Consider the following 16676-nt stretch of genomic DNA (forward strand, 5'->3'; position numbering starts at 1 on the left):
AAGAGAGTGTAATGAAATGATTTGCTTTTCATTACGTGGTATTTTTCATAGCATGGCTTATGGTTCTTACTGTAATTATTTAAATGAAATACAGTTCTCAAATATTCCCATAAAATTGAAACCTTCCTGTGAAAACTTCTTACCTAATAAAGTTCTCTAAGGCAATTATTATATATGAAAAACAAAATAGTCATTTTCACTGTTTGTCCACTCAGTTATATCTCATATTTCTGTTGAATGGAGCACCTGTTAATATCAGATAGGGTTTTACTCTCAGACAGCTTGTGTTCTAATTTGGGCAGTCAAGACCTTTTGACATTAGAAAGTTTGGGAGTAAAATACTATTTTAATGACAGTTCAACATAGCCATAGGAGATATTAAGTAGTATGTGATTAATTAAAGACAACAGATATTATTAAGAATAAAAGGAGGGGAAATCATTGTAAGCTTAAGGGATTTGGAAAGATTACAGGAGGTAAAATCTGAAGTAGATTTTGAAGGATAGATGAGAACTGGATGAAGAAAAAAGAGGAAAAGTGCATTCACCTAGTGGAAGGAATAATGTGCTCAAAAGCATCTTGGAGGTGGGAGAGTTTAGTCTGGGAAATTTGGTAAGTGAATGTACTTGGATATGGTAATCCTGTAAGAGAGTCAAATGTGCTAAAACTGGAAAGGTTGATTTGGAACAAATAGTGGAGAACCTTGAAGTATGGAGGTTGAGGATATATTTATCATGTACCCTGTACTTACCTAAGCAACATTTTATCTAGTTACCTTAGGTTTGTTACCTAAGCAATATTTCAGGAAAATTGATCCTTCATAAGTATGCAGAATACATTATAGTGAAGAACACAGTAGGCAGAGTGGTTATTTATGTGATTTTCATAGTACCTAAGTTTGAGGTGTTAAAGACATGAACAATAGCATGATGGTAAGAGTGGATATTAAGGAATGGTACAAATACATCATCAATGAAGACTTCACAGGTGCTTAATAACTGGTTAGGTATGGAGGTGGAGTAGTGGGATGGCTGTATGCACGGAGAAGGCATAAAGAAAGGGAAAGGAGAGAGCACATATCAGAGACATATATAAAGTTCTGTGAATTCATTTTCTCCCCCAAGTGCATCGTGGTTAAGGGATGAGTTGTAGGTTAATTTTGTGAACATCTAGCAAATTACTTTGTGATCATCCATTGAGAGGAATATTAAACATATTTTAATAAATTTGACACATAAGTTAAGGAAACTAGATATAACTTGCTTTTAAACGCTTTCCTTCAACAGCCCTCTTCCTGCAGTAACCCTTAATCTTTTTCACAAGGTGTAATGGGACCAAGACCAAGAAGGGTTTTCCAATGAGTGGATGTAGGAAGCTGATAAGAGAAGTATTCTTTTGGGCTTGGTAGTGTAAGTTACATTACACTAAAACATATATCTCTTTGCAGTCTCCTTTTTCTCCTGTCAACCATTGACATTTTGAAAGATTTACTGATTAGCTTAAAAATTACAGAACTTCTAAGTTTAGTGATGTGGATGTGCTACCTAATTACAAATGAGCAACTGCAGTTAGTGCTTTTTCCTTCTACTTTAGGGAGCCGTTAAAAACTCACAACTAGAGAAGGAAAGGCTTTACATAATTGTTGCTAACATTAAAAAAGACATGTACACGTTATATTTCCGAACAACTATTTCAGTGCCTCAAGAAAGCCTTCAATCATTTGATGTAGTCTAGCCCTTTAATCACATTGGTGATTATGAATATATTTCAAAAGCAGTAAAGATGAACAGGAAAAAAACTGTACCAAGAACTGTAGTGGTTTCTTTAACCCTATTGTGAGTGTTGTTTTGATCTTATAAAGTAGGTGCTGTTATTTACCATTATACAAATGAACAGAGTCTTGGAGAATTACAGAACCAGAAAACGAAAAAAATCACATATCTAAGATTCTGAGGTATATCTCATCAAACGCCCATATTTTTTATTCAATATCATGTTAGTGCCTTAAGGGGGAAAAAGTGCTATATGTGGAAAAACAGATAATATATTGTCTTTTGTCTGAGCTTATGCTCCCCTTTGAGTTTATACTGCCCTTTGTTTCAACACAGTCACATAGCTAACTTCAAAGTACTTGTAGCCTACAAAGATTTTCATTTGTTTGAACTATATTTTCAAAGAAGAATGTGGTCTGATCTTCCCTGAAGGTTCATTGTGAAATTGTGAGGTGGAAAATCCTGAGTTTACAATAAGACAGTGTGAGTTGAAGGCATTTCCTCAGTGTCACTGAAAGAAAGTTAAGTCAGAGATTTGCCTTCATAATTCAGGATTCCCTTCTAGTGCATTTGTTTGTACTGCTTAGTATTAAAAAGCATAATGCTTATGTTGATTTTTCTACTTACTATTACATCTTAGTTTCTCTTATTTTCTAACTTTCTAAAATGAATTAATCTGTACCTAATACAAAGTAAATCAGTGAACTGGCTGCCGCATTTACCCTGATGGGATTTCAGGCTCATGGTAAGGTACTGGGAAAATTCTGGCTCAATTGTTACTGACATAGGAGGCTTTACAGTTATTAGAAGACAGCCCAGGAGGAAAAGAAAAAATGGATTTATGTGATCCTGTATTGCTAAATACGGCACACTGCTGCTATCTTCTCTTTACTGCTTCCTTTAAGAGTCGTCATTTCAATACACTAATCTTTTAAACAGCCGTTCGGTGGGAATTGGGCTAGAACTTTGCTAAGGGGTCACATTTACCAACCTGACAGTTATACATTTACAAAAGAAATAACATGAATTTATTCAGCATCAAAACCTCTGCATCTTTTACCACCCAACTGCCTTTCACACCGTATTGCCATCAGTGCACTATAATGGCTGTATAAATTCCATCCAGATTCTTCTTTTAATTAACTAGTATTCTTTGAACAAAAATAAAAGTGCTGTTTTTATAGAGGAATAAAAACTGCACGAAGCGAGTGTGAAGGAGACAAATCACCAAATTAGTTATTCTTTATTGCAGCTATGGAGAATTCTCTGTCCCTCGCTTTCTCTTCAGTAGCAATATTTTTTTTCCTAGCCTGAGTGAATGGAAAATGGGAAACAGTGTAGCAGCCTCGAATGTGTTTGAGTTTATTGTAATGGCCACATCCTAAAAGCTCATGGAGGGCTGGGCACTGATGATATTGTCATCTACAAGTGATTTTGTTTTTTAACATTTTCTGTAGTTGGTAGCCAAGAACACAAACTTTGTAACTATACTGCCTGGGTTCAAATCCCAGCTCAGCCACTTACTAAGTTTGCGATTCTGAGCAAGTTCCTTAACGTTTCAGTTTCCTATCTATTAAATGAGGATAATAATAGACATACCTCTCACAGCATTAGGTGGATTATCTGAGTTGATCCATGTAAAACAGCTAGAGCTCTGTCAACACATACTACGTTACCTCCTGTATGCAGTCTAATGTGAAGTTGATCCTGCTCTGACACTGGTGACCCTTGATCACCTGGGCTGAACTGACTGATGTGGTAGTTAGGTAAATGTCCTTTTATTTCCTTAGATATTTCTTTCTAAAAGTACCTTTTATTACAAGACAATTACTTTTAAAAATAAGGAAGCAAAGTTATTTGAGTCAAGGGTACAATAGGCAGTTGGCTGGCCATGTCTCCATCCTGCAGCTGCTGCCAGATCTAGCTTTCTAAACCCCTGTGTTCTCATATCAATTTCTGCTCAGAAGGTTTCAAGCCTTCCCCAGATCCAAGCACCTTTGCCTATCACGCCATTTCTACCAGAGCCCAGCCCTTTCCCTCCCTCTCCCCAATCTTTTTTATCCATTGTGCCCCTAGAGGAAGCATCTACTCCAGTCAAAGTTGATCTATTTCAAAGTTAGTCATTTCTCAAACGCACCGCATTCAGATACCTTCTTGTCCCTCTTCCTTTGTTCACATTGTTCGTGTGTCTAACATGTCCTACTCTCTTCCTCCACTTATCTAAGTCATACCTTCTGTTCTAAGCTGAGCCATAAAAGGGAAAGTGTCTTTTACCCCCTTTGTATTTTTTATCACATAACATGATTGTCTGGATGCAGTAAGTGCTAAGTAAAAGTTGTTAATGATGAAGAACTCTCCTGTTAGCTCTATTTTCAAGCTACATTTATTTTTTTTATTTTTATAAATTTATTTATTTATTTATGTGTTTTTGGCTGCATTGGGTCTTCATTGCTGCGTGCGGGTTTTCTTTACTTGAGGTGAGCGGGGGCTACTCTTTGTTGTGGTGCGTGGGCTTCTCATTGCGGTGGATTCTCTTGTTGCAGAGCACGGGCTCTAGGCACGCAGGCTTCAGTAGTTGTGGCACGTGGGCTCAGTAGTTGTGGCTTGCGGGCTCTAGTGCGCAGGCTTGTAGTTATGGCACATGGGCTTAGCTACTCCGCGGCATGTGGGATCTTCCCGGACCAGGGCTCGAACCCATGTCCCCTGCATTGGCAGGAGGATTCTTAACCACTGTGCCACCAGGGAAGCCCTCCGACTACATTTAGAATCTCACCACTTCACACCATCTCCACCACTGTCACCCTGTCCAAGCTAAAGTAACTGTAGCTTGCCTATCCCATTCCTCTTCTCCCTATTCCACCCTTGCCTACTCCTGTGAAGAGTTGTCTGCTCTCAACACAGCAGTGAGAGTAACCCACATAAAATTTAAGTCAAATCATACCACTTCTCTGCTCAGAACTCTCCAGTCACTTCCCCTCTCACCCTGAGTAAAACTAAAGTCCTCTCAGTGGCCTCCAAAGCCTCTTGAGATCTGCAACTCCACGCCAACACCATCCCTGCCCAAACTCCTGTGACCACTTTGCCCTCATATTCCCTTCTTCCTGTCCCCTACTACTGTCTGCTTCTGCCACACTGGCTTCCTTGCTGTTCTCTGAAGATGCAAGGCACAATCCTGTCTCAGGACCTTTGCACAAATTGTTCTCTCTGCCCTGAAAGTTCCTCCTTGGGAAACTTTCATGGCTCCATCCTTCCTGCCGTTCTCTAATTAAATGTCTTCTCAATGAGATCTTCATTGATTATCCCTAATTTGCTGTCTATCTTCCCAAACTTTCAATAGATTGTAAATTCTGGGGGACAAAAGGAGGACTTTTTGTCTATTTTGTTAGGTGCTCTGTCCTCAGTACCTGAAACAGAAACTGACAGATAATAAATACTTAATAGTTATTGAATGTATGAATGAAAAATTGACCCTTAAAAATATGTCCTATAATAAAAATACTTCTAACCCTCCCTTAGGCTCAAACAAAAGCAAGTGTCCTATAATAGCTCCCAGAAAATTAAAATAGCCACAGTTGAATATTAGCCATGGCAATTGTAGCAGAAAGTTCCATTGCAGAGAAAAGAGATTTCTGCATCAAGTAAAGAAAAAGAAGCGGTTTACATTATAACAAGTGCCATATTAAATTATATTGGTGTCCTGGGGGACTGTTATTGACCCAGCACCACACATTTTTGAGAGAGCAAGTGGTTCTGCCCACACCGTCCTCTTCCTAAGGTAGAGAATGTAGCTATTATATAGTTTTGTTTTGTTTTTGTTTTTGTTTGTCATCTAGCGGTGGAATAAAATGGTGAAAAGAGCATTAATGTTGGAGTCAGGTAAACCTGGGTTTAAATTCTGGCACTAGTATGTGTCCTTGGATAGGATATGTAACCTCTCTGAGCCTCTGTTTGATTATGTATAAAATGGTTTTTAATAATGCCTTTCCCTCAGTGTTGTTCTAAATGTTAAATGGGAGAAGACGCATGAATTACCTGAGACGTAACATGTGGTTAATAAATGTATCGTGAACATTGCATCCCATAGAAATAGCTGTATATTTTGCTACTGAATTCTACCTATTGGCTTAAATCATAATGGAGAAGTAGCAGTTAGACTGATGTCTAGGAATAAGCTTTGGCTCCTGGGGCTTGGACCACGGAGAAGCCCTCAACACTATAAATCTCTCAGCAGTATCTGATGAAGCTGCAAGAGCCTTCCTAGAACATGAGCCTACCACCTGCTTGACTTTTGTAGAAGCCTACTCTTTTTATCTTTTGAGCTAATTCTTAGTCTTCTATTTTCCACTTTCAATTCTCTTTTGCTTGTCTTATTTTCAAAATTCTATGCTAGATGTGTGAAGTTGGAGATTCCATACTGAAAGTTTTCTAAGAAATCAAGAAGGGAAAAATAAGGTCAGGCAGCTACTCTGTATAATAAAATAATGTGAATATTAATTTTCAAATTGAGATGTGAGAAACATATGTGTATTGATTCACTTTTAGAATTAGAACTTCCAGAAGGAGGAAAATATTTTGTTTAAACCACTGAATTGTTTTTACATGTTTTTTTTTTCAATGACATTATTTTTTGAAATCTTTAGGAAGCCAAAGCTGTGGTCGAAGAAACAAGAGCCCTGCGAAGCCGGCTTCATCTTGCCGAAGCTGCACAGAGACAGGCACACGGAATGGAAATGGATTATGAAGAAGTGATCCGTCTGTTAGAGGCCGAGATTACAGAGCTGAAGGCTCAGCTTGCTGATTATTCTGACCAAAATAAAGTAAGCAAAACAGTTCTCTCTTCTAGTTACCATGGTTTCCTTGTCGTTGTCATGTATCCTGTTTTCATTTTCTTTTCATCTGCACTTCTAAACTAGGTCAGTGTTTGTCTTCTATAATTCAGTGATAGGATGATGTGTTATGATGGGGGCAATGTGAAGGTTATGAGCCTCCGTTTATCCAGATAGCTTTGGGATGGAAAAGTATGTGCCCAAATTTATTCGGGTCATTGGTCAACATTGTACAGCTCAGGCACTAAGTCCTGGAACTATTTAACATTTAATTGATTACATTGGTTTCCTCCTTTTTCCTAAACTTGCTAATTTGTCCTGTGGGGATGGGAGGAGGAGAGTCTAGGGATGGGGTTTGTTCTTTGATTAGAGCACTCAAGGAAGTGTGAAAGTTAAAGAATTTTTTGCCCAAGGCCCAAGATAATTAATAGAAAGAAACTTGAGTTTGAATTTAGCAGACTCCAATTTCAATAGCGAAATACTGAATGCTTTTCAGAAGGCAATGGGAACTTTTTTTAATGTGAATTTTTTCATTATGTGATTTTTTTAAACATACTGTATTCATTGAATGGTCTTCAAAAACTGTAACAGACATTTTTATTTCACTGAAGTAAGGTAGAAAATTAAATAAATTGAAATAGATATTTTATAACTTCATAGAGTTCATTTATAACCATAGTAAGTGTTTATATCTCTCTAATACAGTCATCTTTCAAGAGAACATGAAACAAATTTGAAAAATTTATGTGTATTTATTTAAACATAAAAGAGTTAAATACTTTAAATATACCAAGTAGAAATGAAACCAGTTTTAGAAAAGCAAAATACAGAAGAAAATCTGAAATTTTCTTTGGTTAGCTCTTAAGAATCACTAATATATTTCTCACATCTGTCCATTTAAACCAATTCCAAAAGAAGGTTGACATTCCTGTCACCCTTTGATAATACCACAAGGCCAAGGGGAAAACATTACTTGAGACAGCAGAAATACTTAGGAATATTACATGTATTTATTATTCTTGACCCAGTGTTTACATTCTGAAATCAGAGATATGTGCTTATTTCATGTGAGTAACTTTAACATGATTCTGAAAATATTTTGGGAATTTTCAAAATACTAAAAGTACTTTTTTTTAATAATAACTTGATTTACTTTTGGAGGGATAATCAAGTCTTTAAAAATACTTTCTTTTTAAATAATATAACACTCAAGGAGTTCACATGAATTTATTCTTTCTTTTTAAAGCATAAGTTATTTGCTATTCTTTCTTCCAGCTCCTAGCTGAGAAACATTTTTGTCCTTAGTCGTGTAGTAATATAATTAATTCAGTTCTTCTCTTTTTTAGCATAATGGTGCCTCATGCCATTCCTCTTAACAAAATCCTAAACTAAACCATTAACCTGTCTCTGAAAATAATCTTCTTTTTTTCCAAAGAGGAGATGTTATACATGAGCATCTTAACATTTTCCAAACCCAATACCAGTGGAGAAGTAGAAGGAAATTTTTTTTTAATTGTTTGAGATTGCTTGAAGAGACACTGACCAAGATATGACAGGATTCAGATGCAAATATTCATTTTTAAGGCAGATTATTTTTGTAACAATATTATTTTTCTTACAAATTTTCCCTTATATTATGTCTATATATACTTATTTCCCTTTTTTTTTCACCTTCAGCTTAAGAAATAAAACTTTACCAGTACCTTCGAAGACCCACAATATCCCTTTCCAATTGCATCCCCCTCCCTTGCCCTCATAGGTAAACAAACCACTTTCCTGGATTTAGTGTTAAACATTTTCTGGATAATTTTACTACCTATGTATATATCCCTTAACAATATGTTGTTTAATTTTGCCTGTTTGTCAACTTTATGTAAATAGAAATATACTACTTTTATTGTTCCAACTTGGTTTTTCACTCAAAATTTTGTTTTTGTGATTCATCTATTTGAAGTTTATAGCTAGTTTATGTCTTTTCATTGCTTTTTTGTACTCCATTGAGTGGATATACTACAATATATTTGTCCATTCTGTATTTGATGGACAGTCCAATTGTTTCAGTTTTCTTCTATTATGAACGATGTTGCTGAAAACAGTTTTGTACATATATCCTGCTCCACATGTGTAACAGTTCTCTTGGGTTCATATCTTGGAGTGGAATTGCTAGGTTGAATGATGATTGTATGATCAACTTTACTAATTACAATTAGGCAATGCCTAATTGTGTTTGAAAGTGTTTGAACCAATTTTACTCCCAACAGTAATGAATGAGAATTACCGTTTACCCCAAATCCTTGCTGATGCTTGCTTTCTTTTACTTTTAATTTTTATCAAACTGTTAGGTGTGATAAGTGTATCTCATTGTGGTTTAATTTGAATTTCTCTAATGATTTTGAGCTACTGATATGCTGGGACCAGCTGGTACTGGTTTATGAGAGCTGACTGTGTACATTTCTTCTTAACTGCATGTTCAAGGACATCAGGTTGTTAGCTTGAAATCAGCCATGGTGGGGTTATTTACACCCCCAAATGCAATAAACCAGGGCTTTGCCCCTTGTCCCAGATAGTCAGTTGAGCTACTATTTATGCATTTATTAGGGATTTGTGTTTCTATGTGAAATGCTTCTTCATATCTTTTAACCATTTTTCCATTGGGTTATTTGTCTTTTTTATATTCATATGTAGTGATTGTTTGTATGTTCTGGTTACTAACCTATCTTATATTTTATGTTGTAAAAATCCTCTCTGGAATTTATAGCTTACCTTTTCAGCCTCTGGTGAAATGAACAGGTGTTATTTTCAAGTAATCAAACTTTTCAGTCTTTTCTCTCATGTGTCTTTCCAGAAGTCCTTCCATTCCCAAAGATATTTTTATATTTGTCTCTAAAAGTTTTAAAACTTTGATCCTTCTGTCATGGTTTTATGTCATTGTATAAGGTGGGGATTCATTTCATTCTTTCTTTTTTATTCTAAGTGAATGACCAACTATCCCAGCACCGCTCATTCAAAAGTCTCTTTTACTCTAAATCTTGATCCGATCAACCTGTCTAGTTCTTTTTCTTTAAAAGTGTGTTGGCTACAAAACCCTTTGATCTTTTATATGTATTTTAGACTCAGATTATAAATTCCATCAAAAGAAATTAATACGATTGCCATTTTTACTGAAAATGCATTAAATATATAATTTGGGGGAAATTTACATATTTATGATTGCGTCTTGATTCATAAACATCACTGAGGAACAGAAAGGTTAATTGCATGTGGCCAGAGAATCTAGTCTATAGATAACTCCAAAATTCATTGATCGTTGCTTCATGGCTTACCATATGACCAATATATACAAATATTCAAAGAGAGCTTGAAAAGAATTCTGCAATCATTTGATGTGTTGCTTTATATAGTCCACCAGATCAGGATCATTAATTGTGGGGTTCAGTTCTTCTCTAGTCATATTAATTTCTTTGTCAGAGAGTAGGTTAAAATTTCCCTTGTGATTACTTTTTAAAATTTTCTGTATATATTTGAAGTAATGTTTTTAATTGCATACAAGCTTAGAATTATATCATCCTTTTACGAAAATGTTGTGACTCTTCAATCTTCTTTCCCCCTTAATGCTTATTTTTGATTGATATTAAAATAGTTATACCAACTTTCTTTTGGTATTTACCTATGTATTTTTTCCATCCTTTTACTTTCAACTTTTCAGTGTCCTTATATTTTCATTGTGTCTATGATAAACAACTGGTAGTTGGATTTTTTTATCCATTTTACTGATTTTTGACCTTTAATTGGAAAGGTCTTTCCATTTACATTCTTATTCGCAAATGCACTTGGCTTCATTTCTACCCTTTTATTTTGTACATTTTATTTGTCCCATGTTTCCTAGTTGTTTATCATTTCTTGCCTCCCTTTTTTTTTTCTTTTTTGGATTGGGTGAGACTTCTCCTGTGTTCCCCTACTCCCATTTCATTTATTTTACTCTGCTAGTTTAGAAGTTAGACACTCGGTTTCTAATTTTTAAAGATTATATTAGAAATGTTAACATTCTATTTTAACTTAAATTATAAAACTAATCACTGGCTTTCCCACTTCTTCTAAATATTGTAAGGACTTTAAAACATAAATCCTATCATCTGTTTCTGCTTAATTTCTATTAACTAAGTATTTTAGTTCTTTCTTGACTTTTAACATCATAAATTAGATACTATTACAGTTTATTTTGTGCAGTCAACCTTCATTTAGATAGACCTCCATGTTTATCATTTTCTTTGTTCAACATTCTTCCTTGCATTTCAGACATCCTTGTTAGAATTACTCTCTTTTTTCCTGAAGTACATCTTTTAGAAATAGTGAGGATCTGTTGGTAATAAACTCTATTTTTGTTTGTCTGGAAACATCATTTTTGACTCTTGTTCTTGAAATATATTTTTGCTACATTTAGATTGTTAAGTTGGCACTGAATTTCTTTCAGTGTTTTTATTCCATGGTTGTGATATCAGATGTCAGTCTGTCATTTGTTTGCTATCTGTTGTTTCTTTATAGATGATTTTCTCTTTATCTTTAGTGTTCAGCAGTTTGACTATGATCAGTCATGTGTTCACTTATTTTTATTTATATTGCTTGAAATTCATGGAATGAGGTTCCTGATCTGAGGAACAGTGTCTTTCGCCATTTCTGAAAAACCCTAAGCTTTTATCCTGACCTATTCCTCTTTCATTATTTCTAGTCTGTCTTATGTAATTCAGATTGGATGTATGCTAGATCTTCTTCTGGTTATTTTGTCTCTTCATATTTTCCATTTTTATTTTTATGCTCTATTATGACAAGTTTCTTTACCTCTGTCTTCCAGTTCACCCATTCTCTTTTCATCTGTATCTAATTGGATAGTAAATGCATAAATTGAGTTTCTAATTATTACTGCATTTTTATTTTTTATTTTTATTTTTTTAAACATCTTTATTGGAGTATAATTGCTTTACATTGTTGTGTTAGTTGCTGCTGTATAACAAAGTGAATCAGCTATACGTATACGTATATCCCCATATCCCCTCCCTCCTGCGTCTCCCTCCCACCCTCCCTGTATTTTTACTTTTCGTATCGATTTTTTTGTGTCATCTGGATCTATTTTGATAGTTTCTTGTTTCTTTATTATGCTTTAAATTCTTAATTTTTAAAACATATTAAACATAACTTTATATTCTGTATCTGATCACTTCAGTAGCTGCTATCTCTATAGGTTTGATCCTATAATTTGTTTCCTTCAGCTGACTTTTCATCCGTAGTAGCTTATTTGCTGAGATCATGTTCTTTTGATACATTAAATGTAGGCATTCTTTGATGTCTGAGTTTATCAAATAACCCACTAGAGAAATTTCTTGTTTGCTTTTACCAGCCAGGGACCAATTTAAACTAAGTTTTCAGCTTATGAATGTACAGGCCACACAGGTAGTATAAATTCTGACCTGGAACCTGCATGAGCTGGGGGACTGTGGTTGGCAGTTATTCAGGGGACATTTTTTTAACCATTCACCAGAGGCAAAATCAAAAGGTTTGTTTCTCCCTAATTCACCCATTAAAGTTCTCCTGTTTGCCGTTTGTGCCTGATGAAACCCCAAACTATAGGCCTCCAAGGATCAGCAAATACCCTGAGATCAAATTGTGCTACAGTGTACTCTAACTTCAGTGGGTTCACTCAGCATTGCTATTGCTTATCTTCATGAAATTCCTTCACTTTTCCCGGAATTATTTTACTTCCCCATCAGCTCAGCTTTACATTGGGTCATATTATATTAAATATGTGTATATATCTTCAGCATGTTGGATTGTGCCACACTAATAGGGGTTTCCGTCAGCATCTGGTAACCATGTTGTCAAGAAACACCACAAACTAATTAAAATGTATTTTAATATAAGAATATAATATAAACTAATTAAACTGTATTTTATATTTTAATATAAAGTTATTTATAGCTTATCTTAAAAAGTTTGCAGCATTCTGTGCAGTTTAACTTTTAAAAATATGCAATTAGTTAAGTACCCCCCAAAACCAGAAGATATGTACAATAAGAGAGAAAATAAATGATATAGTAATGTTGGATATTAGTTAATAAAAAATGAAAATAACAGGCACTAGTATAAAATTGAAGAAAGGTATAATATGTTCCTTTTGCTATCTCTGTCCAGGAAAGTGTTCAGGAGTTAAGAAAGCGAATCACAGTACTTGACTGCCAATTGCGAAAATCAGAAATGGCTCGAAAAACTTTTGAGGCATCCACTGAAAAGCTTCTTCATTTTGTAGAGGTAAATTTTCCTGTTACATCACTTTATGTCCATTTTTAAGAAATGTATAGACAACTGACATACAGGTAAATGTCATGGTGTTTGATGGCTAGTGAAACATTCTCTGGCCTCAAAACAGCAATGGTGACTTACAGTCAGATTTTAAATTGCTTAGATAATGAAAAGACCAGCTAACATTACAGATTAAGAGAAATAATTGAGACAGGGTAATATGATCCCAAATATATCCTATGTTTTAATGAACACTTTCTTAACTTTTGATACTATGTAAACATTAGTTGATAACTACCCTATAAAGAAATGTTTCTCTGTGTATTATAATTCTGAGTAGAATTGTATGTTAATGTAATTGATTTTTTTCCCTATATAACAGAAATACCTTTTTAATCGTATGGGTAGAGGGGGTTATAAATATTATTTAAGCAAGAAAAAACATTTTAAAAAGCTATCAAAGTTACATTATCACCTTCACTCTCTTGTTTGTCTCTAGGCTATTCAAGAAGTGTTTTGTGATAATTCTCTTCCTTTGTCAAATTTAAGGTAAGAAAATTTAAGTGCTTTCTGCAGAGTATGTCCACTGATTACATTCTTCATCTGGTACTTGTGCTAAACTACTAAAATCTCTTAAAGTCTTAAGATAGTCAAAGCAATTTTTTCCTTTTATAAAGACTGCCACTAGCAATGTAGTTCTACTTCTAGCAACGTATGCTTGCAGAAACATAGGAAAACTCCACCCTTTTCTGTGAAAACAGCAGTTCAATAAATGAAGGTGATTCATTATATTTTAAGTTTCCACATAGCATTTTTGAATTTAGAAAAATATGGTAGTACATGGTAGTACATATGGCAGTACACCTTTAAACTCATTTTAATGTAATACTTTATTTCTTCAGGTGAAATCTGATGTTTTTATTGTTATCTATGCTGCTTATGATGTAAAATAATTATGTGAATACCATGATGGTTATTTTCAGTACGATGTTAAAATACTCAGCAGTCAGATTCCGCTTGTATGGGTTAGACATGTCCCAAACTCCCACCACCCAAGGTTTCATTGTGACCTTGAATAATAATTCAAAAGCTTTGGTATTAAAAATGACTGTTTAAAAGCCAGAGCCTGCCCTTGCAGGTTCACAGGACAAAGGTAACTTTAAAAAGCAACATTAATATATGTAACTGAATCACTTTGCTGTACACCTGAAAGTAACACAACATTGTAAATCAACTATACATCAATTTTTTTTAAGAAAAAGCAACATTAAGCAACTTTTTCCTACATCTTGGAAAGTTAAACACTAGTAAAATTCGGCTCAGTCTTTTTAATACACTATATCATCTGTAGTGGATATTGGCCTTGGTATTCTACACGGAATAAAGGCTCTGTATTTGAATTTGAGAATTGATGCTTTAGTTTCTCCTTGTGAATTAATACTATCATGCTTAGGAAGATGGATTATAAGTAATGATGGCTTTGTCATCAGTTTAAAATTGTCTCTTTTCAAGTAAAAGTTTCAGCATAATGGTAAAAGTAAAACCTTGCATTTTAATTGTATCAGAATGCATTCATTTCAGGTGACATTTGCATTTTTTAGAAGTGGTATAAATGCTCTAGGCTTTTTTAGATTTAGGGATAGCAAATGGAAGAGTTTAAGAGAGAATTTCAGGAGCAAATATACATATTGAATTTATATTTAATATTACTAGAAGTAGTAGTAAATGTCTCTTTAACAAATTTATGTTTAAGTGCTTAATTTAAGTGTTTACAAAACTAAATAAAAGGCCACATCATGTTAGCATAACACAAGCACTCACAAAATAAACCAAACAAATGATTTAGGAGGGAGCTATCCTTCTATCCCTTCCTCCTTATGTATAAGGTAAACCTAATTTTTTAAATATGCCTATTTATTATATAATAAAGAATTGAAAACAGAAATATTATTTTGTGGGAATTATTTCGATTATGGCTATAAGAATATAATGTTCCCAGAAATCAAAAATTTTTGTACAATTTCATAACTAATAAGAAGAATTCAGATTTAGCAAAGATAGATATTATTCATTGTGTAATAAGTTTAGCTTTATTTTATTGCCCCCATAGTGAAAGAAGAGCTATGTTAGCTTCCCAGACATCCCTCACACCACTGGGAAGGAGTGGACGTAACATCCCAGCAACGCTGGCACTTGAATCTAAGGAACTTGTTAAATCTGTCCGTGCCATACTTGATATGGATTGTAAGTTTTCTGCATTTTTTTCACGCTTTTAAAAATAACTTATTTAGCAAAACAAAAGAAGAAAATTTCAAGTTTGATAGTTTAATCTTGTTAAATGCATTGGTTTGCCTACAGTAAAATTGATAGCTTATCGATAAAAATCTTAATGCAACCAATTGTAGGGGGAGAATACTTGCTTTATTTAAAGTGCTCAAAATGGCTTCCAACAGAAGATAGCTGATTAAGACTTTTTTTTTTAACCTCTACTTCCATCTAAAGTCTCTTTGAAATGGAAGAATAAATATAAAAATAAATCCACAACAGCACTGGAAACCTAGAAGGTTGGAATCAACATTGAGGAAATTTTTAATAATATACAACAGATGGAATAAGATTGAAGATACAGCCCAGCTGTGCAAAAGACCCCAGAACACAATAAAGGTGAAAGACAGTGAGTTAAGTAGAACCATGAAAAACCCTCAAGATCACAAGCAGGGAAAACTAGGAACAAACCCTGGGGCAGTCAGCAGGGTAACTAATTAAAGGGCTGTAGAACAGCTGAACCAGTTCCCTACTCTTCAGAGCTGAGAGAATACCTCTCTCAAGGGACTGCATGATCTGTCACTGGACACCCCCAGAGTCAGCGGTGCTCTCAGTAACCTCCAACATCCCAACTGACAGGGAGATCCTTGGGGAAAGCTTAAATGATTAGATATTTCCATCCTTCCCTCTTCCTATCTCCAGGTACTTTTTTCCCAACATGTATTTGGACTTCCTTTTTGTTTGTTTTCTGTCTCTTCTCTTGAAGTCAGTATGTCTGCTGGTTGTCTTTGTGCTAGCATCTAACGGTCTATTATTCCTCTAATCTGCACTCTTAATCTCCATGCTGGGGACCAGATTTTATATGTATATATATATATATAGAGAGAGAGAGAGAGAGAGAGAGAGAAATAAAAGTCTGTGTTAATATACTAAAAATTCACAAAAAATTTATAAAAGAAAAAAAAAAATCTATGTTAATCAAGTATCAAACTAGTAAATTTTGAGTAAAGTCCTGGGTAGTAGATGACTTGACTAGGTAATAGGGGCAATGTTCAAGACCCTTCCTTCAAGGTAACCTTTGACTTTAAAACAATACTATAGAGGATTGGAATCCATGCCTCTAATAGTATCTGCTCAATTTCTGCAATGAGTATTTTTTTGTAATTTTGTATGACCTATTACATTTTTTAAAATCAAATTATATTTTAGAAACCCTATAAAAACTCTTTTTATAAAGAAATTCTGTATTTTTTAGGAGGGATGAAAGTAGCCACTACTAATGTATTATGTGTAAGATCAGAATTTTATATATCAGACATTTTTAAGCTAGGGTGGGTACAGTGGAGGGAAACACCTGCACAGACATAGCCCAGTGGACATTGTAATCATTAATTTTAATTATCTTGCTAGCATGAACCTTTATATTTGTCAAACATGATTATTCAAAGAAAATTTTTGAAGTTCAGCAGAACTTCTTTGGAAGAAAAGTGGAAAATTACATCTTCACTTTTTATCTGTTATA

The 16676-nt window shown here is 34.4% G+C and overlaps 1 protein-coding gene across 5 annotated transcripts in view; it reads left to right on the top strand.

Annotated features, from left to right (window-relative positions):
• The window catches only part of STXBP4 (syntaxin binding protein 4), a 208306-nt gene that overhangs the window by 120184 nt on the left and 71446 nt on the right, over positions 1–16676 (top strand). For 4 of the 5 annotated variants that reach the window (XR_014257649.1, XM_082442221.1, XM_082442224.1 and 1 more), the window contains 4 exons: positions 6413–6589; positions 12782–12898; positions 13389–13438; positions 15000–15133. Coding sequence is in view for 4 of the 5 variants with exons in the window: in XM_082442221.1 (XP_082298347.1) it covers positions 6413–6589; positions 12782–12898; positions 13389–13438; positions 15000–15133 (478 nt within the window). In the remaining variant the exon portion in view is untranslated. The remainder of the gene's footprint in view (positions 1–6412; positions 6590–12781; positions 12899–13388; positions 13439–14999; positions 15134–16676) is intronic. The other variant, XM_082442223.1, reaches the window with a different exon arrangement.

This window comes from Balaenoptera physalus (assembly GCF_965194825.1).
Source record: "Balaenoptera physalus genome assembly, chromosome: 20".
Classification (NCBI taxonomy): domain Eukaryota; kingdom Metazoa; phylum Chordata; class Mammalia; order Artiodactyla; family Balaenopteridae; genus Balaenoptera; species Balaenoptera physalus.